We start from the raw sequence: 23,142 nt of genomic DNA on the forward strand, positions 1-23,142 counted from the left end.
CATGCACCACAACTTTTTTTTTTGGCATACACTTTTTACAATCCAGAATATTCTCTTTCCATTTGTCCACTGGCAACCTGTATTCATTTCAAGTCAAAGGAAACACACTAATCTTCTAGGTAAGCCTTCACTGTCTCTCCAGTAGACTTAGGTACCACTTCCTATGAGTTCTAAAAGATACTTTAATACAGGCTGAATTGTAGAGCAATCTGTCACTAAATATATTGCCTCTCTCTGACTTTATTGCACAACTATCATTTACAAGATTTACAGCTCATAATTTTCTGAAATTCACCCAATCCTAGGTCATCCAAAAACCAAAGCCTTTATAACTCATGGTGGAACCAATGGCATCTATGAGGCGATCTCCCATGGGATCCCTATGGTGGGCCTCCCTTTGTTTGCGGATCAACCTGATAACATTGCTCACATGAAGACCAAGGGAGCAGCTGTCAGATTGGACTATAACACTATTTCAAGTGCAGATTTGCTCAATGCATTGAAGACTGTCATTAGTGACCCTTCGTAAGTATTACATGATTTTTATAAATAGTATTTATACACTAGTGGCCTGGTGTACAAAATTTGTGCAGGGGTGGGAGGTCCCTCAGCCCTGTCTGCACCCTCTCCAATCTGGGATCCCATGTGGGATCAGGCCTAAACCAGCAGTCGGACATCCCTCTTGAAATCCTGGACTGCTGGCTCCTAACTGCTCACCTGCCTGCCTGCTTGATTGCCCCAACTACTCTGCCTATTGACCTGCTCACCCAATTGCCACCACACCGGCCTTCTCATCCCCAACTGCCCCCCCCCTGCCTGATCTCTGCCAACTGCCCCCCACCCATTGCCAGCATGCTTGCCCCTAACTGGCCCCCCTGCCTGCCGGCTCACCCCCAACTTGTCCCCCCTGCTGACTTGCTCACCCCCCAACCAACCTAATTGCTCCCAACTTCCCTCACCTCCTGGCCTGATTGCCCCTAACCTCCTCTGCCTCAGCCCCACCACCATGGCTTTATCTGGAAAGAGGTCCGGAAGGTCTCCTGGAAGGTTTCTGGTCTAATTAGCATACTACACTTTTATTAGTATAGATTGGCTATGGCATACTCATAACTATAACATACCTACCAGTATTACTCTAGGAGCATACGTACTCTATGCAATAAGAAGGCATCTAATACATTACATTGTATATGTTGTAAGTAGTAGGAAATACTGTACTTGTAGCAATAGTATATACACTCTATGACTTCCCTTCCTCACTTGGGAATGGTTCCCCAGTTCTTTGAACATTTCCTGGCCCCTGATGTATGTGGAAAGAAAATATCTCTGAGTTTGGAGAAATTAAATTACAATCATGACTCTAATTCTACTGCCTCCTATACTTCCAGCCAGATAACAGGAAAACCATATCCAGGCCGGTGCCTCCTATGGCTGGGGTCCGGAGTGAGGGCCCAGGGCCCAGCACTGGGCAGATGACAGTGACTGGAGGCACCTCAGGTCCGTCCTGTTGTCAGCCTGGGAATCCCGGCCCTCTTTTCCCAGTCCCTCCAAGGCTCCAGTACCCCTAACAAGGTCCTGAGGCTGTGCCCCCTAATCTTCCTGCCCTTTCCTGGCTGGGGACCAGGACACAGTAATGCAGGGCATGGCATCCCATTTTCATTAAAATGCTCAACCAGCGCTCGCTCCAGTGGTGTCTGCAGGCTACAGAGGGGCAGACAGTGATCCTGGAGGCGCTCTCCGCCTCCAACAGAGCTCAGCCATGATGGTCCAGGATGAGAGAGCCCCGCCAGGCCCCGTGTCTACGACTTAGAACTGCTGCCTTAACCGGGGACCTGGCACTGGGTGGGCAGCAGTGGAACTCCCTCCCCAGTCCATGCTGGAGTGGGTCGCTATGGTTTCAGAACCAAACTCTAAGGGCCTCCTTAAGCAGTATGGGCCCTGCGCCTGCCGGCTCTCCCTAGATCCCACCAAGGGATCCTTCTCACCCTTGCTTCTGACTCTTGCTTCTCACCCTTGCGTCTCACTCTTGCTGAAAACCTTCTCAGTCCATAGTAATCTCTGGTGTGGCTGAGGGGACTGGGCGCTGCCAGCTTTATGGTGGTGTGACCGTCAATTTTCATATTCCATTTTTCTATGATAGGATGGATTATTTGTCAATAGTGTATCTTAGTTTCATCCCATTTTTAAGAGGCTAATTTTGACATTACTGACATTAAACCTACTTTTATTTTTGACCACACATTTACTTCAAAGTTGCATTTTAATCCCATGTATTTAATGGGGGATCCATCTAGTGCAACAATTTTCTCCTCCAATAATATAAATTATGTAGGTAATTATAAGGACACATTTTTAAAAATATGATAAAATACACAAAAGGAAGAGTGATAAACTAGAAGAAAAATCATAAATTCATTACCTAAAATTTCTGCAACTATAAATATCTTTACACTCAAAAACTTATTTTATTATAATAATTTAAACAGATTTTATGAAATATTATTTACATACCATAAAATTTACATGTTAAAATTACATAATTCAAATATATGTAGTATGCTTACAAAGCTATGAAACTATAACCATAATATAAACATGTGGTATTTTTGTCATCCCAAAAAAGACATATCTTATGCCTGATTAGTCACTTCCCATCTCCCTTACCCAAGCAAACATTAATCAAATTTCTGTCTCTATAGATTAGTCATTCTGGACATTTCATAATAACAGTGTCATGCAATATATGATCCTTTGGAACTAGCTTCTTCACATGGCATAATATTTTTGTGTATATTTTTTAAAATATATTTTTATTTATTTCAGAAAGGAAAGAAGAGGGAGAGAGAGATAGAAACATCAATAATGAGTGTGAATCATTGATGGGCTGCCTTCTGCACACCCCACAATGGGGATCAGAGCCAGCAACACAGGCATGTGCCCTGACTCAGAATCGAATGGTGACCTCTTGGTTCATGGGTCAAGGCTCATGGGTTGTTCATACTGTACAACCATTTAGCCATTCTGGCCTGTCAATAAACATATTATTTAATTTAAAAAAATGTAACTCTGAATGGGAATGATTGGCTTACTAGTAAGCAAATTGACTTACTTTCAATGTTGGTATCTTTGTGTTTCTCCTTTAGATATAAGGAGAATGCTATGAAATTATCAAGAATTCATCATGACCAGCCTATGAAACCTCTGGATCAAGCAGTCTTCTGGATCGAGTTTGTCATGCGCCACAAAGGAGCCAAACACCTGCGGCCAGCCTCCCATGAACTCAGCTGGCTCCAGTACCACTCTTTGGATGTGATAGTGTTCCTGCTGGCCTGTGTGGCAACTGCTGTATTTGTCATCACAAAATGTGTTCTGTTTTGTTGCCGGAAGCTTTTTAAAACAGGAAAGAAGAATAAAAGAGAGTAGTTGTTTCAGAGGCCTGAGCTCATATGCCTGGTACATAGGACTCCTCCACTTTATTCCAGCAGGAAGCTGCGATGTAAGGGTCACTGCCTCCTGTGACAACCTTACTTTTCACAACTTAGCTTCTCAGATCAACATTTGTTTTCAAGTGACTACCTAATTAAGAGATATAAATATGTCACACCAAACATAAAAACCTATAAAAATCAAAACAAAAATAAAGCCATAGGAATATATTTTTAAATTTGTTATTCTAAATGCAAAGTTATACCAAAAAAATTAGCTTAATGTGTTTCAAACATTACACATGAACACAGGAACATTAAATAGTCTATTCCCATATTAATATTAGTTTGCAAATACTCAGAATATTTTAATATTATATTGGTGCAAAATTCAGTAGTTTTATCTTTTGCAAAAGAAACTATTCAAAAGTTAGAATTGTAAAAAATGATTCATCCTCCTACTTCATTTTGGGAGACCACCGATGCTCCGTTGTTTTACTGTACATCCAGCATCAGCATCACATCTTACCTAAAGACATGGAACTCATTTGCTTTCATCCAGTTTAAGTTAATTTATCATCAAAACCTACGTGGATTGAGAACTATAACAACAGCTATTGTGAACTGAGTAATTTATGAAAGACTGGCTTCAGTAGCTAATTCTCTTTACCTCACAGCCCTTTAAAAAGTTTCACCTGGTTGTTTTCACTCTCCTTTTAGTCTTTGATAATGGGTATATGGTTCCAAGTATAAGTTTGAAAATGTAGAATCCATACTCTTAAGGGATTTACTGAATTTTCATTCTCTCCAAATATGTGTGTGTGTATATATATATGCCCACTTCTTATAAAACCAGGCACAGAATCACTTAGCTACTTACAGACAGGGTGAAGGACTCAATGTGTTACTTGAAGGTAGTTTGAAATAATGATTATTCCATACTAGGGTACCAGGGCACAAATTCATGCACCTAGAAAGAAACTGTGGACTGTGAGGCTGCAGTGAGCAGAGGAGTGATTCTCAGCCCATCCTCTGGGCCCTACCCGACCCCTCCAGCTGAGGCCCCCTGTCCCCTCTCTGCTGGCAGCCCCACTCTTGCCACCCTGATCCCACATGCTGACTGCACTGAAATCACTTGCCCACCTTCCAACTCAGAGTGTAATGGGTGTTGGGGTGTGTGAGTGTGTGAGAGAGAGATTATCTTTAGGTGGTTACTATTTTTTATTTTCTTTATTTCCGATTGAGAATTTGAAAAAAAAATTCCAGATATTAACCTTGCATATAATACAAAAACAATTCCTTTTAAAGTTAATTTTTAACTTACTATGTGTTTTTATTGCCATTTGGTCTCTGCACTGGGCAGAAACACCCTAAAACCCCAGCAGAGCAGTGTGTGGCGGAGCTGCTGTCATGTTATCTAAGAAGTGGGCTTTGGCGGTTCTGCTGCTGCAGCTCTGTGGTGCTGGCTGTGGATTCTGTGGAAGGGTTCTGGTGTGGCCCGTGGACATGAGCCATTGGCTTAATATAAAGACCATTCTAGAGGAACTCACAAAGAAAGGACATGAGGTAACAGTGCTGACTTTTCCACATACTCAGCTCATAGACTACAGGAAACCTTCCCTCTGAACTTCGTGGTATTACATCCGGAATTTCCAAAAGAATTAATGGAGAAAGCACAAAACAAATTTGTGGACGTAATTTTGAATGACTTGCCAAACTTAACACCCTGGCGATGTACAATAACATTGAATGATGTTTTATTGAACTAACCAAAACTTTTTTAAAAAATATTAATAAATCTTTATTGTTCAGATTATTACAATTGTTTCTCCTTTTTGTTCCTCAGATTTCTTTTAGATTCACTTGTTGATAGGTATATATTTGTTGCTCATAACATTTGTCTTTACTTTTTTCTTCTTTTTCCTCTTTTTAAATAACACCTTTTAGCATTTCATATAATACTGGTTTGGTGGTGACATACTCCTTTAGCTTTTTCTGATCTGTGAAGCTTTTTATCTGCCCTTCAATTCTGAATGATAATTTTGTTGGGTAGAGTAATCTTGGTTATTGGTTCTTGCTATTCATCACTTGGAATATTTCTTGCCACTCCCATCTGGCCTGCATGATTTCTGATAGTTGTATGGATGCTCCCTTGTAGGTAACTAACTATTTTTCTCTTGCTGCTTATAAGATTCTCTCTTTGTCTTTTGCTCTTGGCAGTTTAATTATGATGTGAAACTCTAAAAACCCTTTGTGAGAATTCAGTTTACAATCAGACACTCATGAGGAAGCTCCAGGGAACCAACTATGATGTAATGCTAATAAACCCTGTGATGCCCTGTAGAGAGCTGGTGGCTGAATTGCTTGCAGTCCCTTTTGTGCTCACATTAAGAGTATCTATGGGAGGCATGAAGGAGAAACACTGTGGGAAACTTCCCACTCCCAATTCCTATGTTCCTGTTCAGATGGTGGGACTTACCGACCGAATGACCTTTCTGGAAAGAGTAAAAAATACAATGCTTTCCATTTTCTTTGACTTATGGATCCGGGATTATGACATTCATTTTTGGGACCAATTTTACAGTGAGGCATTAGGTAAGACATTTTGCTTTTTATTTCAAACTTGTTATCAAAATAAGTTTAGAAATCTAAGTGAACGGAATCTAAGTAAATGGCAGAAATACATTTTAAAATATCTATCTTCCATTTAAAACTCTACCAGTAACAGTAATCAACTGGTTATCAAAACTAAGTGGAAATGGGAATAAAAAATCTCCTGCCATGGTTACTCTGTTTTTATAATAATGAAAGCACTTCTCATAAGACAACTTGATAATTTTAAGGAATGTTTGTCCTATTTAGATATTACATAAATACAGTACATTGAGTTTCCATATTAGAGGAAGTTATAGCTATTCTTAGGGAAGACAATATAATGTTTATCCTAAGAGCAAGATAATCTACTTTTCTGATACCACTAAAAAGCTAAACTATGATTATTAACAAATAAATTTAATTCATCTGTATCCACTCCAAAAAAATTTTATAATTAGTGATGATTACACTCAATTTCATACCATTTTTACTAGAACAGGGTGTCAGCCATTCTTTGTTTGACTTTATTGTTGAGAGTATTACAAATGTCGACTCCTTTATTCCCTCCTTGCTCCCAACTTCCCACGTCCCTCCAGGCCTAGGCCTTCACTATTCCACTTTCTGTGTTCATGTACAATGCATATCTTATATAACAAAAGGCTAATATGCAAATTATCCCCTCGGGAAGTCAGCCAACCTGGAGTTTGACGACTCCCTATGACGTGCGTTGACCACCGAGAGCAGAGCAGAATGCAGGCAGGCCTTGGCCAGCAACCTGAAGGCCCTGATCGGCCCTGATTGCTGGTCAGGACTAGGGACCCTACTCATGCATGAATATCCATAAGTTCTTTGGTTAAACTTTTCCCACTGCTCACTCCCCCCTTCTCTGTAACATTTGTCAGTCTGTTCCACATTTCCATTCATCTGGTTGTGTTTTATTCATCAGTGTATTGTGTCCATTAGTTTCCACATAAAGGTGACACCATGTGATATTTGTCTTTCTCTGACTAGCTTATTTTGCTTAGCATAATCATCACCAGGTCCTTCCATGTGTCTGAAATATTTTGTTGCAATGGTAAATGAAATTTTTGTTTAGTTTCTCTTTCTAATAGATCATTATTGGTGTATAAAAATATCTTTGAGCCTGACTGGTGTGGCTCACTGGTTGAGTGTTAACCTATGAAGCATGAGATCACAGTTGGATATCTACTCAGAGCACAATCCCAGATTGCAGGCTTCATTCGCTGTAGTGGGTTTACAGGAAGCAGCCAATGAATGATTCTCTTTCATCATTGATTTTTTTTTCTCTTTCAATCCCTCTTCCTTCTTCTCTGAAATCAATATATATTGAAGAAGAGTAATAAAAGCAGATATCCCTGCCTTATACTTGTTCTTAAGGGAAATAGTTTTAGTTTTTGCCAACTGGGTATTATGTTTGTGATACATTTGTCATATATGGCCTTTATTATGTCAAGGTATGATTCCTCTATTCACGCTTTGCTGAGAGTTTTTATCAAAAATGGTTTCAGAGTTTTTCAAACACTTTTCCTGCATCTATTGATATAATCATGTGATGTTTGTCTTTCAATTTATTTATGTAATGTATCATGTTTGTTTATTTGTGAATATTGTACAGTCTTGCATCCCTGGAATAAATCTGACTTGGTCATGGTGTATGATCTTTTTAATATGTTGCTGAGTCTTATTTGCTAATATTTTGTTGAGTATTTGTACAAGTTCATCATGGCTGGTTGTGAAAAAGATTCCTAGGGTACTTTATATTTGGGGAGAGAATGCTACACAAAAACTGAAAAAGTAATTAGAAAATCCTAAAAGATTTTGTATCTTGAGTAGTTAAAGAGAACCATTAATTAATAGGTTGATATATACCTATTCAACCTATTTTTAATATTTTCCTTTTGTGCTTAAAATGCTTTTATTTGCAATTTCATACACTTAGCTGAGATCTGAATCAATCAACTCAGACAGGCTTCTACTTCAACTATCATTGAGAAGCACAGATAAGAACAAACAAAACAAAAAAAGATCATATCTTGCACTAAATATATGATCTAATCTAATTCACAGAATATCAAATTTTTTTCACAGAACTAATGTTCAGAATAACAAATTAAAAAAAAAAAAAAAAACACCTTTGAGCCCAGATGGCATTGTTGAGCCTCCATCTATGAACCAGTATGTTACGGTTCGATTCTGGGTCAGGGCACATGCCTGGATGCAGGCTAGATCCCAGTATGGGGCATGCAGAGGGCAGCAATCAATGATCCTCTCTTATCTTTGATGTTTCTTCTCTCTTGCTCACTCTTCCTCTTTTAAATATATATAATTAAAACTTTTATATGCTCATGATTTAAATTCAAATGTAATGACTTGCTATAATTAATTATATAATCATTATGCATGCTGGGAGCACACTACTTTTAGTAGGCCCTACAAATAGAGGGGGGGAAATAAGAACCTTGGCTCAAATCTACCTTCTGCAGTACTGAAAACTATAATATGTCACTGCCATATTTTAGCATGGTAAGATTATGAGTAAAGACCTATGAAAAGCTTCAACTTGAGAAAAAGAGGACAGAAGCATTATATTAGGAGGAAAATAAGAGCTTCTTCTATTAAACAAAAATTGTACTAATAATGCATTCAGGCAAGAAGTCTTTAAAACTGAAAACCATCCCACTTAACTCATTTAACATAACAGATTCATTTGATAATGTTATCTACAATACTTGGTAGCTAAAATTTAACCCATTGATTAATTTACCCACATAACACACATATATTTAGAAGTGTCCATTCTGATTACATAACTCAATTTTATTAAATTACATAACTAAAATAAAATGGGTATTTCTCAATTTTATTTCAGATTCATGTCTAGATTCCTCATATGTAACATTTTAAATACAACTTATGAAAATATTTACAGTTTATTTTATACTTAAATTCATTTTCATTCTTTTTCCATTTATCCCTTCTCCAAAAATTCATATGGAACAAGAACAACAAAAGACCCTGAATGAACACTGCAATCCTGAGAAAGAAGAACAAAGTTGGAGGGATCACAATATCAGACATCAAGCTATATTACAAAGCCATTTTTTTCAAAACTGCTTGGTACTGGCACAAAAACAGATATATAGACAAATGGAACAGAACAGAAAACCCAGAAATCAACCCAAGTCATTATGCTTAATTAGTATTTGACAAAGGAAGCAAGAGTATACAATACATGGTGTTGGGAAAACTGGACAGATACATGCAAAAAAAAATTAAACTAGACCACCAACTTACACCATATACAAAAATAAACTGAAATGGATTAAGGATTAAACATAACTATAAAAGTCTTAGAAGAATACGTAGGCAGCAAAATAGCAGACATTGGTCCTAGCAATATCTTTATCAATACAGCTCCTAGAGCAATGGAAACTAAGGAGAAAATAAACAAATGGGACAGCAAAAGAAACCATCAACAAAACAACAAGAAAGCTCACTGCATGGGAAAACATATTTGCCAATGTTATATCCAAGGGCCTAATCTCCAAAATTTATTGGGAACTCATACATATTAAAGGAAGATAAACAATCCAATCAAAAAAATAGGCACAGGACTTACTAGTAAATAGACACCTTTTGAAAGTGGACATTCAGAACACCAAGAGACATATTAAAGCATGCTCAAAGTCACTAATCATCTGAGATATGCAAATCAAAACTACAATGAGATACCATCTCACACCTTTCACAAGGGCTATTAACAAATGGAAAAATGACAAATGCTGATCAGGATGTGGCGGGGGAAAGGAACACTATAGAACTGCTGGTGGGAATGCAGACTGTTGCAGACACTATGGAGAACAGTATGGAGTTTCCTCAAAAATTTAGAAAAGGAACTCCCATTGGTTCCAGTGATCCAACTTCTTGGAATATATCCCAATAAATCAGAAATACCAATCAGAAAGGACATACCCACCCCTATGTTCATAGCAGCACAATTCACCATAGCTGTGATTAGAAAACAGCCTAAGTGTCCATCAGCGGATGAGTGAATTAAAAAACGGTGGTACATCTACACAATGGAATACTATGCTCTGTAAAAAGGAAGGAACTCCTACCATTTTCAACATCATGGATGGAACTGTAGAGCATTATGCTAAGCGAAATAAGCCAGTCAGAGAAAGATAAATATCACATGATCTTACTCATTTATGTTATATAATAACATAAATTATTATGGGGATGACCAGGAAGAGATCAATGGGGGGAGGGGGGGAGGAGGGGGAAGAAACATATATAGTAATACTTTAAACAATAAAGAGTTAAAAAAAAAACCACAAGATTATAGGGGCTATAAACATCAGAGTTATAAAAGCATTAATCTTTATACATACTTATATATAAAGATTACTATATACAGATTTTTATAGAGAGATTATATAGAAAAACATACATACAGGAGAAGAGAAGTGGTTTGAATCAAGACCAAAGTCCTAAAAATAAATATGCTAAAAATTAACCAGGCATTACAGGTCATAGAAAATAAACTCTTAATTGAAGCATTCAAGGTAACGAAGAGGAAAAATCAGGCATCAAATGGCAAAGTTGAAAGCTGGTTGGTGAGTAAAGTGAGATGGTGAGTAGGTCTGTCCAGAATAAGATTAAACAAGTTATCCAAAGACCAAAGTTTCTAAGATAATAGTGCTAATAATTAATCAGAAGTGATAGTTCATAAAAAATAAGATCTTAGAAGAGATACCATAGCAAAGGGCATGCAAGGTAAGGTGAAGAAAACTAGGCATCAACTGTCAAACAATCAAAGTAGAAAGCTGGAGAGCAAGTAAAAATTGGAGGGTGGGTAGGTATGTGGCAAATGAACAACTAAGCAAATAATCCCAAGAGCAAAGTTATTAGTGGATCCGATAAAATTAATCAGTAATCATAGGTCATAGAATACCAGGTCTTAGATGAGATATCATAGTAAGTACATGCACTTGAATGTGGGCAAATGGGGCATCAAAGGACAAAGGAGTAGATGGTTGGGCTGTTATGCCTGTGGGAATACAAAACTAAATAAATAATCCAAAGTAAAAAAGAAGCTGAGAAAACATTCTAGGTAAATAATGCTACCAATAGATTGTTACAACAGTCAGTTTTCCATTCTGACTTTCCATAATTTCCTCATCACAGAATAGCTCATTTATTCTAAGGGCAATCTGACAAAGAAGATCCCTTGATCTAATTACATTTAAGAGACAATTTTCAGCATTTGCTGGTAAGCCTCCCTTACCCCCTTTCCTACATGTTTGGCAATATTTATATTTGCTTTTTCAAATATTGATAATTTTTTTGGAGACCAGATATACAAATTTAGATATGGAAAAACACTGGATGGACTGAATCATGGAATAGTTCCTTAGGCTCCCATTTTTTCCAGGAAGCTATTAAGCTGCCTTCTGTCCCTTTATCTATGTCTAAAGTCAATAAAAACATATTTTAAAAATACAAATTAAAGACAAAGATTAATTAATTAATTAATTAATATTAACCCAGTGACCTAGGATTCCTTTAGGATTTCATCCCATTCAGAAGTGATAATTTCACCCTGACCAATTTAGATCATTGTTTGGAGCATCAGCCTGTGGACTGAAGAATCACAAAGTTCAATTCCCAGTAAAGGGAAAGTACCTTAGTTGGAGTTTCAGCCCCCAGTTCTGGTCAGGGCACATATGGGAGGCAAGAGGTTCATGTGTCTTTCTCACTTCCATTCTCACTTCTAACTCTCTATTCCTCTCCCTTCCTCTCTGTAAAAAAATCAATAAAATATATATTTTTTTTTAAATCACAAACATTCATATGATCCCAGGAGCACAGTAATCCTATGTAGAAAATATTGCCTTCTTTATTGGATTATGCTATCTATTTCTAAGAATGGAATTCAGAATTCATTGTTTTCATTAACCTTTTTAGATCACACCAATACCAAACCTTTTATCACTCGTAGTGGTGTAATTGTTCACATGGAGGTCAAAAGACCAGCTGTTTGATTGGACTTGAACACAATGTCAAGTATAGATTAGCTGAATGCATTGAAGATTGTCATTAATGACCCTTCATGACGATAAGATTTCTTTTTACTATGTAGTAATCCTATATAATAAAAGCCTAAAATGCAAATTGTCCCCTTAATGGGCAGTTCCACTGGGAGTATGATCAGAGGGCAGGGCTGGCGGTGGCAGCAGCAAACAGCCGGGGGAAGGGAGTCCTGGCCAGTGGTGGCAATGGCAGCAGGCAGTCAGGGAAAGGGAGGTGCTCCAGGCTGCAGCCAATAGCGAACAGCCACTGGGGACCCTATCTGTGCAGGAATTTTGTGCACTGGGCCACTAGTTATATATAGTTGCTCTTTTGAACAGTTATTAGGACATTTGTCCAGTTATAAAGAAGGTAACTTTGAAATAATGAAAATGAGAGTCAATTTGAAATTCACTTTAACATTCAGCAAGACAGTTATTTCAAATTTGCAGTTTAATCCTATAGCTTTAATGGGTAACCAATTAGTATAACAATTTTCTATGCAAAAAAAAAAATTTAAGGTTACAAACAGCTTTAGTAAGAAGCACAAACTTTTTGAAGTGTGATTAAATCCACAAAAACATGATAAATGTGAAAGCAATAATAGAAAATATTTCAATTCAATACTTAAAATTTTTGAAACTACAAAAATAAAATAATAAAAGTTTTAAAATTATTTTTAATAAATATCATTATTTTAATAGAGTATATAGTGAGACATGATCTATTTAACATAAAATTCATCTCTTTAAAGTATAAAATTCCCATATATTTAGTGTCATTACAGAATTATTAACTCTAACTATATCATCATAATCTAATTTTAGAACATGCCTATCATCCCCAGAAGAAATTTTATACCCCTTAAAATGCACTTTCCATGCCCCTTCATTCCCTTAGGCAAAACAGATTGATAGATCAGATAGATAGACGGACAGATTAACTGGGAATACACATTTTTCAAAAATATATGTAATAAAATAACAGAATTGACTCTATATCTACCCATGAACCAAGACTCCACAAATTTGAAAAGATTCAATTCTTACTGAGTATATTATCTGGCCATACTGAAAGTAAGTTAGAAATCACCAAAAAAGATTTCTTTATTTCTAAATTTGGAAATGAAACAATGTTTTTCTAAATCATTCAGAATCAATGAAGACATCATAATGGAAATTTTAATAGATCTAACTGGTGGTAATGGAAAGTAAATGTATCAAGGTTTTTAAAATGCAGGTTAAGCTGTACTTGGTAGAAAATTTATAGTCTAAAATGCACATGTATTTAAAACGTAAAAAGTCTAATACATAGTGATCTCAGCTTTCATTTCAAGATCTTAGAAAAATGATAGCAATTTAAACCAAAGTAGAAGGAATGACTATTAGGAGAGAAATTAATTAATTAAATACAAACATACAATGAAGATGATTAATGAGTCCAAAATGTGGTTCTAAGTAGACCAAAAGAATTAATTAAATAATTAACTCCTGGCAAACTGGATCAAGAAAGAAATAGGGGAGGTACAAATTACCAGTATCATAAATAAATAAATAACAGTAATACAAAGACATCAGACATTAAAATTTTTCTTAACAACATATTAGGTGTATCTATATAAACAAGATCCTATATCACATGTGTCAAACACAAGGCCCGCGGGCCAAATCCAGCCCGCCAGGCCTTGCAATGTGGCCCGCACCGTGCTGTCATCACTGCACTCCGCTGTCAGTTTATGACATTGTCAGTTTATGACTGTTCAGTAAACCATTCGGCCCGCGATTTAGGCTGGATTTTAGATTTTGGCCCCTTCTCTGATTGAGTTCGACACCCCTACCCTATATAATGAAAATCTATATATATAAAAGCCTAATATGTCAAGTGTCCCCTCGGGAGTTCAACCGACCAGGAGTTCTATAGCTTTCTATGACATACACTGACATATACATGAATGAAAAAAGGCCCAAGCCAGCAGCCAGCAGCCAGCAGCCAGCAGCCACTAGGGACTCTACCCATGCACGAATTTCATGCACTGGGGCTGTAGTGTTAGTATAAAACCAAAATTATACAAAGTGACACCAGAACAAGTAGAAATCTAAAATTTGAATTGCCTAATAACACCCATTAAAGTCATTGAACCTATGTTAAAAACTGTTAAATACTGAACTTGAGTCCTTGTTAAAACTACTAGAACTAACAACAAAGAAAACTTCCAAATGCCTTCACCAGTGAAAATTTTCAAATAGTAAAGGAAGAAACACCATCAATCTTGTACAAACTCTTCTAGATAATGTGGACAAAAAAGGGGCCACAAAGTAAACCTGACCAGCCCAGAGTAGACATGCATGACGGACTTACAAATTCCATCATGGATCAACCTGATAACATTGCTCACATGAAGACCAAGGGAGCATCTGTCAGAATGGACTTCAACACTATGTCTACTGCAGATTTACTCAATGCATTGAAGAGAGTCATTAATGACCCATCGTGAGTATCACAATTTTACTAGTATTTATAGATTCTTTTGACTGTGACAAGTACAAGTTTCATCCACTACTGAGAGATTAATTTTGAAATTATTAACGTGATTTAACCAATCTTAAATCTGCTTTTATTTTCAGCCAGAAATTAATTTCAAAGTTGCATTTAACCTGATTGAACAGGTAATCAATTACTGTAACAATTTTCTAAAACAAGTGTACACAAAGTTATATTGGTCACTACAAGGACACATTTTTTTGTATGTGTGTTTTAAATGATAGAACCCATAGAATTAAGAAATGAAGAACTCAAGAAGTTGCATAAAATATTACAATTAAGTGCCAAATATTTCTGAAACTATAAATCTTGTGGACAAAAAAGGGGGTTCCATGGAAAGTACTTCACATGGTGATCTGATTATAAATTCCTAATTGGGAAGATCATGATGAATAGACATATCCAGGTCTATAACCTATTTACTGAAAGGTTTTATACCAGGCCTGCCCATTGTTCTTGTGCACCTAGGTGAACACTCCTTTCAAATATCAAAAATAGTACCCTTCAAAAGTGGCACTGGTTGGCATGCCTCAGTGATTGAGCATCAACCTGTGAACCAGGAGGTCATGGATCAATTCCCAATTGGAGCTCATGCCCAGGTTGCAGTTGTGAGCTTGGTCCTCAATGGGGGGCATGAAGGAGGCACTGATCAATGATTCTCTTGTCATTGATGTTTCTATTCCTCTCCTTCTCCCATCCTTTCTAAAATGAATACAAATATATTTTTAAAAGCAAGGGGGGGAGGTACATTAACTCTTAAGAGAACACACATCCTTGCATTCCTGGGCTAAATCCTACTTAGTCCTGGTGTATGATCTTTCTGATGTATTGCTGGATCCAATTTGCTAGAATTTTGATGAGGAATTTGGCATCTATGTTCATAAGGAATATTGGCCTGTAATTCTCTTTCGTTGTGTTGTCTTTATCTGGTTTTGGTATTAGGGTGATGCTGGCTTCATAGAAGGAGCTTAGAAGTGTTCCTTCCTCTTGAATTTTTGGAATAGTATGAGGAGGATAGGTTTTAGTTCTTCCTTGAATGTTCAGAAAAACTCCCCTGTGAAGCCTTCTGGCCCCAGACTTTTGTTTGCTAGAAACTTTTTGATGGCTGCTTTAATTTCTTCTATGGTTATTGGCCTATTGAGCAGTTTAGATTCTTCCTGATTAGATTTTGGAAGATTATATTTTTCTACAAATATGTCCTTTTCCTCCAGGTTGTCCAATTTGATGGAATAGATTTGTTCATAGTATTTTTTAACAATCCTTTGTATTTTGGTGGGGTCTGTTGGTATTTCACCTCTTTCATTTTTTATTTTGTTTATTTGGGTCCCTTCTCTCTGCTTCTTTGAGAGCCTGGTTAGAGATTCATCAATCTTGTTTATCCTTTCAAAGAACCAGCTTTTGGTTTAGTTAGATAAAAAGCAACAAGAAAAGCCTAGTGTAAGTAGAAGGACGGAAATAATAAAAATATGAGCGGAGATAAATGACATAGAGACTAAAGAAACAATACAAAAGATCAACAAAACCAAGAGCTGGTTCTTTGAAGGGATAAACTAGATTGATATACCTCTAGCCAGGCTAGCCAAGAAACAAAAAGAGAGAACCCAGATAAACAAAATCAGAAATGAAAGAGGTGAAATAACAACAGACCCCACCAAAATACAAAGGATTGTTACAAAATACAACTATATTCCAACTGGACAACCTGGAGGAAATGGACATATTCCTAGAAAAATATAACCTTCCAAAACTCAATCAGGAAGAATCTAAAAATCTCAATAGACCAGTAACTTTGGAAGATATTGAAGCAGTCATCAAAAAGTTTCCAGCAAACAAAAGCCCAGGGCCATATGGCTTCATAGGAGAGTTTTACGAATAATACAAGGAAGAACTAAAACCTATTCTCCTCAGACTATTCCAAAATATTGAAGAGGAAGGAACACCTCCTAGCTCATTCTAGGAAGGCAGCATCACCCTAATACCAAAACCAGATAAAGACAACACAATGAAAGAGAATTACAGGCCAATATCCCTCATGAACAATGCAGACTGGAGCAACCACTGTGGAGAACAGTATGGAGTTTCCTCAAAAAACTGAAAATGGAACTCCCATTTGACGCAGTAATTCCACTTCTAGGAATATATCCTAAGAGACTAGAAACACCAATCAAAAAGGATATATGCACTCCTATGTTAATAGCAGCCCAATTTACAATAGCTAGAATTTGAAAATAGCCTAGGTGCCCATCAGCAGATGATTGGATCAAAAAACTACACAATGGAATACTATGCTGCCATAAAAAAGAAGGAATTCTTATCATTTGTAGCGACCTGGATGGAATTGGAGAACATTATGCTGAGTGAAATAAGCCAGTCAATGAAAGAAAATCACCACATGATCTCACTCATTTATGGATAATAAGGAACATTATAAACTGATGAACAAAAAGATAGATACAAAGGCAGTAAAGCAACAAGCAGACTGTCAAATTACAGCGGGGAGAGTAGGGAGATATGGGGGAGATAAGAGATCAACCGAAGGACTTGTATGCATGCATATAAGCATAACCAACGGACGCAAAACTCTGGAGAGGGAGGGCATGTATGAGAATGGGGGGAGGGGGAATTGGTAAGATATGTACACATATAATACCTTAATTTAAAAAATTAAAAAATAAATTTATTTTGTAGTATGAAAAAAAAAAAGATCATTACCTTGTAATGTTCTGACTTGACATAAAATTCTCTGTTCTTCAAATGTATTTACTTTGGGTGTGTGGGTTATATTTTAACTTCCTGATTGATATCCTTTTGACATAAGTGTGAGCCGTGGGAACCGGATCAGCAATTTGAAAAGAAGTCTGTGTGCCTCCAGGATGCCTAGGAAGTGGATTGCATTTCTGCTGCTGCTCCAGCTGAGTTGCCACTTCAGCCCTGGGGGCTGTGGGAAGGTGCTGGTGTGGCCCACAGAATACAGCCATTGGATCAACATGAAGACAATCCTGGATGCACTTGTGCAGAGAGGTCATGAAGTGACTGTTCTGACATCCTCAGCTTCAATTCTTGTTGATCCCAATAAACCATCTGCTATTCAATTTGAGATTTTTCCTACATCTTTAACAAAAGATGATTTTGAAGATCTTTTCATGCGACTGATCTCTAAGTGGACATATATGCCAAAGGATACATTTTTTACTTATTTTTCACTACAAGATAACTTTTGGGAATATACTGATTGTATTCAAACACTCTGTAAAGAAGTAGTTTTGAACAAGAAACTTATGACCAAACTACAGGAATCAAGGTTTGATGTCATTCTTGCAGATGCCATTGGACCCTGTGGAGAGCTGCTGGCTGAGCTACTTAAAATACCTTTTGTGTACAGTCTCCGCTTCTCTTTTGGCTATTCAATTGAAAAATACAGTGGAGGACTTCCATTCCCTCCATCCTACGTACCTGTTATCTTGTCAGAATTACGTGATCAAATGACATTCATGGAGCGAGTAAAAAATATGATTTACGTACTTTATTTTGATTTTTGGTTCAAAGCATTTAGTGAGAAGTGGGATCAGCTTTGCAGCAAAGCACTAGGTAAGTCGTGTCCTTACTTGGGATCATGATAACCTAACTTTCTTAGTTCTCTAAAAGGTGGTTAGTATAAATATTAATTCAGATAAATGAGTCTTTAATAAGTAAATGATAAAATAACATTTAAATTGATCTTTCATTCTCACAAATATTATGGAAATGCTTAAATTATAAGGTACGTAACAGAGGAATTGATTCCTCTTGTGTAGTTTAGTTTGATTTAAAAACTGAACTAATTTGCCACATTACCTGAAGTGTTCTTTCACACTCAAAACAGAGAGTGCTCTGTGCCAGACTAAGGAACCTATAATGTGAGTTTTTTAATACTTCACATTCATTCGCTAAGTACTTATAACTGATCTGTTTAAACACTAAACTTTTGTTGATGGATGTACATGTAAGTCAGTAAACTACATTTTGTGAAAACTCTCCCTTCATTGAAGACAAAATGAGTCAAAATTAAGAGTGAGCACATCTATTACTATACTTTATGAAAATATTCCAGATGTTATTTATAAATGTTTTTATTAATACACAAGTATTATTAGGCTCCTAAATTGAAACAAATGTAATTATAGTACCAGGAATTGTGCCATACTCTCAAAACCTTATTTTTTGGGGAAAATCTAAGATAACAGGAATAGCTTGCTAAAGTGTAGAAATTAGATTAAATAATCTAGGGAAAAGTGTTTCAATGGATATGGTAGATTTAATTGATTGAGGAATTGAAATCATTGTTTACATTTGCATCTATTATTTCTGTATCTTTACAGAGTAAGCTAATGCATGTTTAATTCTATAGTGGCTTAGGTTTAACCATTTTCTATGATTGTGAATGTCCTGATGTGATATTAGAGAAGAAAATCTGTTAAATTTTTTATATATTGGTAATACCTATGAAAATCATGATACAGAACATCCTATCTAATAAAGAGGAAATATGCTAAGTGACCCTTGTGCTGTCACAAAGATGGTGGCACCCACAGCCAATAAAGATGGAATATGCTAATTGACTGCCCTGCCCTCAAATATTGCAGCACCCACAGTCAATAAGGAGAAAATACGCTAATTGACTATCCCACCCTCAAATATGGCAATGCCTAGTCTCCTCAGCTGTACCAGCGCCCTCAGGCAGACCCAGCCACTCCGTGTACTGCCTCCAGATGCCCCAGTTTCCCAGGCATCCAGCTGCCCAAGGCCACCAAAGCCTCAGGTAACCAGGGAGGGGTGAGGCTTGCTCTGCCAGCAACGGCAGCAGCAGAGATGTGATGGGGCATGCTGAGTCATCTCCTGCCACTGAGGGCTCCTGACTGTGAGAGAGAATAGGGCAAGCTGAGGGACACCTTTCCAGTGCATGAATTTTCATGTATCAGGACCCTAGTTTATATTATATAAATCCTAGAGGCCTGGTGCACCAATTTGCACATGGGTATGATCCCTTGGTATGGTCAGATATCGGGACTGATCAGGGCCAGCTGGCTTGGGGAAAGACTACAAGAGGTTGGCTGTGGGAGCATACTGACCACCCAGCCAGCCAAGGAGACAGACTGTGGTAGGTTGGCAGACAATAGGAGGTTGGCTAAGCTATTTCACTGACCACCAGGGGAAAGCTTCTGCATTGAGTATCTGCCCCATGGTGGTCAGTGCATATCACTGGGACACGTCAACAATTTTTTTCAGTTGACCAATAGGTCATAATGGTCACTTAGGCTTTTATAGAGAGAGAAGTCTGCACTATTAAACCACAGATATTTTAAACATCTTTAACTGCATTATCCAAGCTTTTTTTTCTTTTTCTAAAGAAAACAAAATGGTATATTAACATTACAATATTCTTATTTTCCCAACTTTTTTTTTTTCTTTTTCCCTTTCAGGAAGACCCACTACATTATTTGAGTTAATGGGGAAAGCTGATATGTAGCTTATTCTAACCTACTGGGATTTTGAATTCCCTAGCACACTCTTGCCAAATTTTGTATTTGTTGGAGGCCTCCACTGCAAACCTGCTAAGCCTCTGCCTAAGGTAAAACTATTCCTGTTTGTTCTGCTTTGCATTTTCAGAAGGAATGATTCTGTGTTCTTCACTCATAAAGTCTGATCACACTGACAGAGATATGGGAACATGGGTAAAATGACCTGCCAATTGAAAATGCATATATTTTATACTATTTCAAAAAATTGAATGTCACTATCATTGCAAAATAAAGAACCATACTGAGGAAACTTTGGAAATAGGGTGAGTTCAATTAAAGCCTTCAATATGCAACACATAAAAAATGAGGGCATTAATTCAAAAACTAATTTTAAAGCAACTAGCACAGTGCAAGGATGGGGGGGGGAGTATACAGAGGAGCAGTGAAGACATAGTTTTTGCTCTCCACAGCAGTGATTTTACCTGGAAATAGATCATATCAGCAAGTAATAAAAACAGTGCGAAAAGTATTATAATAAAACAAAAGGCATAATGCAACAATAAGGCTGGAGAGCATCCTATGGGAGTGGATCATAATAGCTCAGGAGGGGCAATAGCAATCTGATGTAAGTGAGCATGAGACATCCCTGTTGTTGTCCTCCTTGAACAACAAAAATTTATCTATCCACGAACAAAAGTGCCAATGTAAAATGACCTGGAAAGAGTCTTGCCCACCTACACAGCAGATAATAGGCAGAAAGACTCCAGTACCGGCTGTGGCACCTACAGGATATTTTGACTTGTTCCAGCCCCTCTTAGCTGCAGTCCAGGAGTACTTACCTGGTTTGGGCAATCATCTATAGAGGAGAGAGCTTTTGTAGAAGTCCAGATTTCAAAAGGAGAAGTTACAGCAAACTGTTGGAGAAAAAAAAATAAGACAAATTTGAATGCATTGGTGTGTGTGAGAGGAAAGCTTGATTTTGCCAGCATCATTCCTCTTCCAAAGCAATTCAGTGTAAGGCCAAAAGATGGCCTGCCCATGCCCATGATTTTTCTCACAGGGATAGAGAGCCAGTGAGTGGATGCCAAGCTGTCCCTGGTTTGCAGGATGCTTCCAAAGAACTCATTTCTCTCTCCCAGCATCCAGAATATTGAATTAGAAGCTCAGTCACTGGAGAGAGGGAGCAGATCTTGAAAAGAAGATTAGTAAAGGGCATGTAAAGAGACATGGTTCCTCCTGAATGCATTCTGTACTCCATCAGGAATGCTGACCTCAAAGCATTCAGTAAACCTTTCTTACAGATTCCCCATTCTGGCATGTGGCACCAACAGTGCCTTGCATTCCAACCCAGATCTTCTCCCTCTGGCCAGCTCCATGTAGATGCTGCAAAAGGCAGCAGCAAGAGCAAGATTTGAAAAAAGGCTAGGAAGAAAGAGAAGCATACAGACAAGGGTTTGCAGACAGGAAAGAACCATATCCTTGAGCTGTAGCACCACCTTCAGGAAAAGAAAGAAGAGGCACTCAGCATCTGTCCTGGTGCTTTATATGGAGGGAGGACAAACAGGCTCAAGAATTCTCCCACAAGAGGGAGCATGAAGCACAGAGCAGGCATATCATATAAGATCTGAAAAAGCCTTGTCTATAGCAGTACTGATAAAAGGTATTTCTACCCTGAAAGTAGTAAACATAAGCAGTGACTGCTAATTCAAATACAAAATCAGCAATGCAAAATTCCAAAAGAACATGAAAAATCAAGGAAACATTAGGTCACCAAATTACACAACAATCCTCAAACAAACAAAAACAGACATGGAGATATATGATTCACCCAATAAAAAAGTCAAAATAGCTGTGTTAAGGAAACTTGGTGATCTACAAAACAACAGAATCTTGTGCACTGTTGGTGGGGATGTAAAATCAGTACAACCACTATCAAAAACAGTATGGAGGTTTATTAAGAAGTTAAATAGAGCTTCCATATGATCCACAAATCCACTTCTGGGTATACTTAAAAAGTAAGAAAAATAAGATATCAAAAATATTTCCATAATTCCATGTTTTTCCATCATTATAAATAAGAGCCTATAAATGCAAACAACTTAAGATATGTGAAATACACACACACACACACACACAGAGAGATACATGCACATACAAACTAAATATTCAACCTTAATAATGGAGCAAATCCTACCATTTAGGACAACATAGATGTTTATGTTAAGTGACATCAGGAACACTGAAAAATACAAATAATATAGGATATCACTTGTATATGGAATCTAAAAATGGTACACCCACTAGATACAGTAGTATAATGGTGATTACCATGGACTGGTGAAAGAGAGATTAGTGGGTTAGAACTTGGTCAGTTTTACTTCTCCCACTATGAGGCAGGTGCTCCTTGGGGATTCAGCGAGGTGCTGATGACGGCCCCTCACAGCCAGGTACACCAGACATATTCTACTAGAACTTCCATTTTACAATATGATTTCAGACCAAAAGGTGTCATACACAAAAATGTCAGAATCATGGACACTCAGATAAGTAAATAAATATAATTCTGGGTTATAAATAGGAATCTTAAGGTTATTTGGTGGATATTCTAAACAAAAATACCAAACTCATGAACTATAGCAATTCTCCAGCACATAAGAAGTGATTTAAGGAGAGAGGTCTAAGATTTCATCATAGGAAGGCCCTGAACTGACACCTTCCCATGAACTCAGAATATACACCTACATGAAGAGCATTTCCTCCTGAAAAATAGCGGAGGGTTGACTGAACAGTTTTTGCACAACAAATGAGAGAGAGAGACTGCATAGAGAAGGTTGAGAAAATGCGAGAACTCTCCAGGCTCTGTGGAAACACTGGGATTGGAGGTGCCTGTGAGTGCCAATGTTTACATTCTCTTTCCAATCAGCTTACCAGAGTGCCCCAGAGCTGAGTATCCTGAGAAAATTGGCCAATGTTTGGCTCCACTGTGGCTA

At 37.4% G+C, this 23,142-nt stretch overlaps 2 protein-coding genes across 2 annotated transcripts in view; both read left to right on the plus strand.

Annotated features, from left to right (window-relative positions):
- The window catches only part of LOC311625609 (UDP-glucuronosyltransferase 2B31-like), a gene marked incomplete at its 5' end in the record, with an annotated part of 175,748 nt that overhangs the window by 16,141 nt on the left and 136,465 nt on the right, over nt 1-23,142 (plus strand). The window contains 2 exons of the mRNA XM_084890113.1: nt 306-525; nt 3,144-7,710. Coding sequence (XP_084746239.1) covers nt 306-525; nt 3,144-3,423 — 500 coding nt within the window. The 3' untranslated portion in view covers nt 3,424-7,710. Of the gene's footprint in view, nt 1-305; nt 526-3,143 lie in introns of the transcript that reaches the window.
- Nucleotides 4,836-21,567, plus strand: LOC311612673 (UDP-glucuronosyltransferase 2A3-like; the record flags this gene model as incomplete). The annotated part of the gene is given in 5 exon segments (XM_084865791.1): nt 4,836-5,045; nt 5,657-6,020; nt 20,114-20,157; nt 20,161-20,262; nt 21,454-21,567. Coding segments are annotated over 5 exon segments (834 nt in total).

This window comes from Pipistrellus hanaki, assembly GCF_964339955.1.
Source record: "Pipistrellus hanaki genome assembly, chromosome: 1".
Classification (NCBI taxonomy): Eukaryota; Metazoa; Chordata; class Mammalia; order Chiroptera; family Vespertilionidae; genus Pipistrellus; species Pipistrellus hanaki.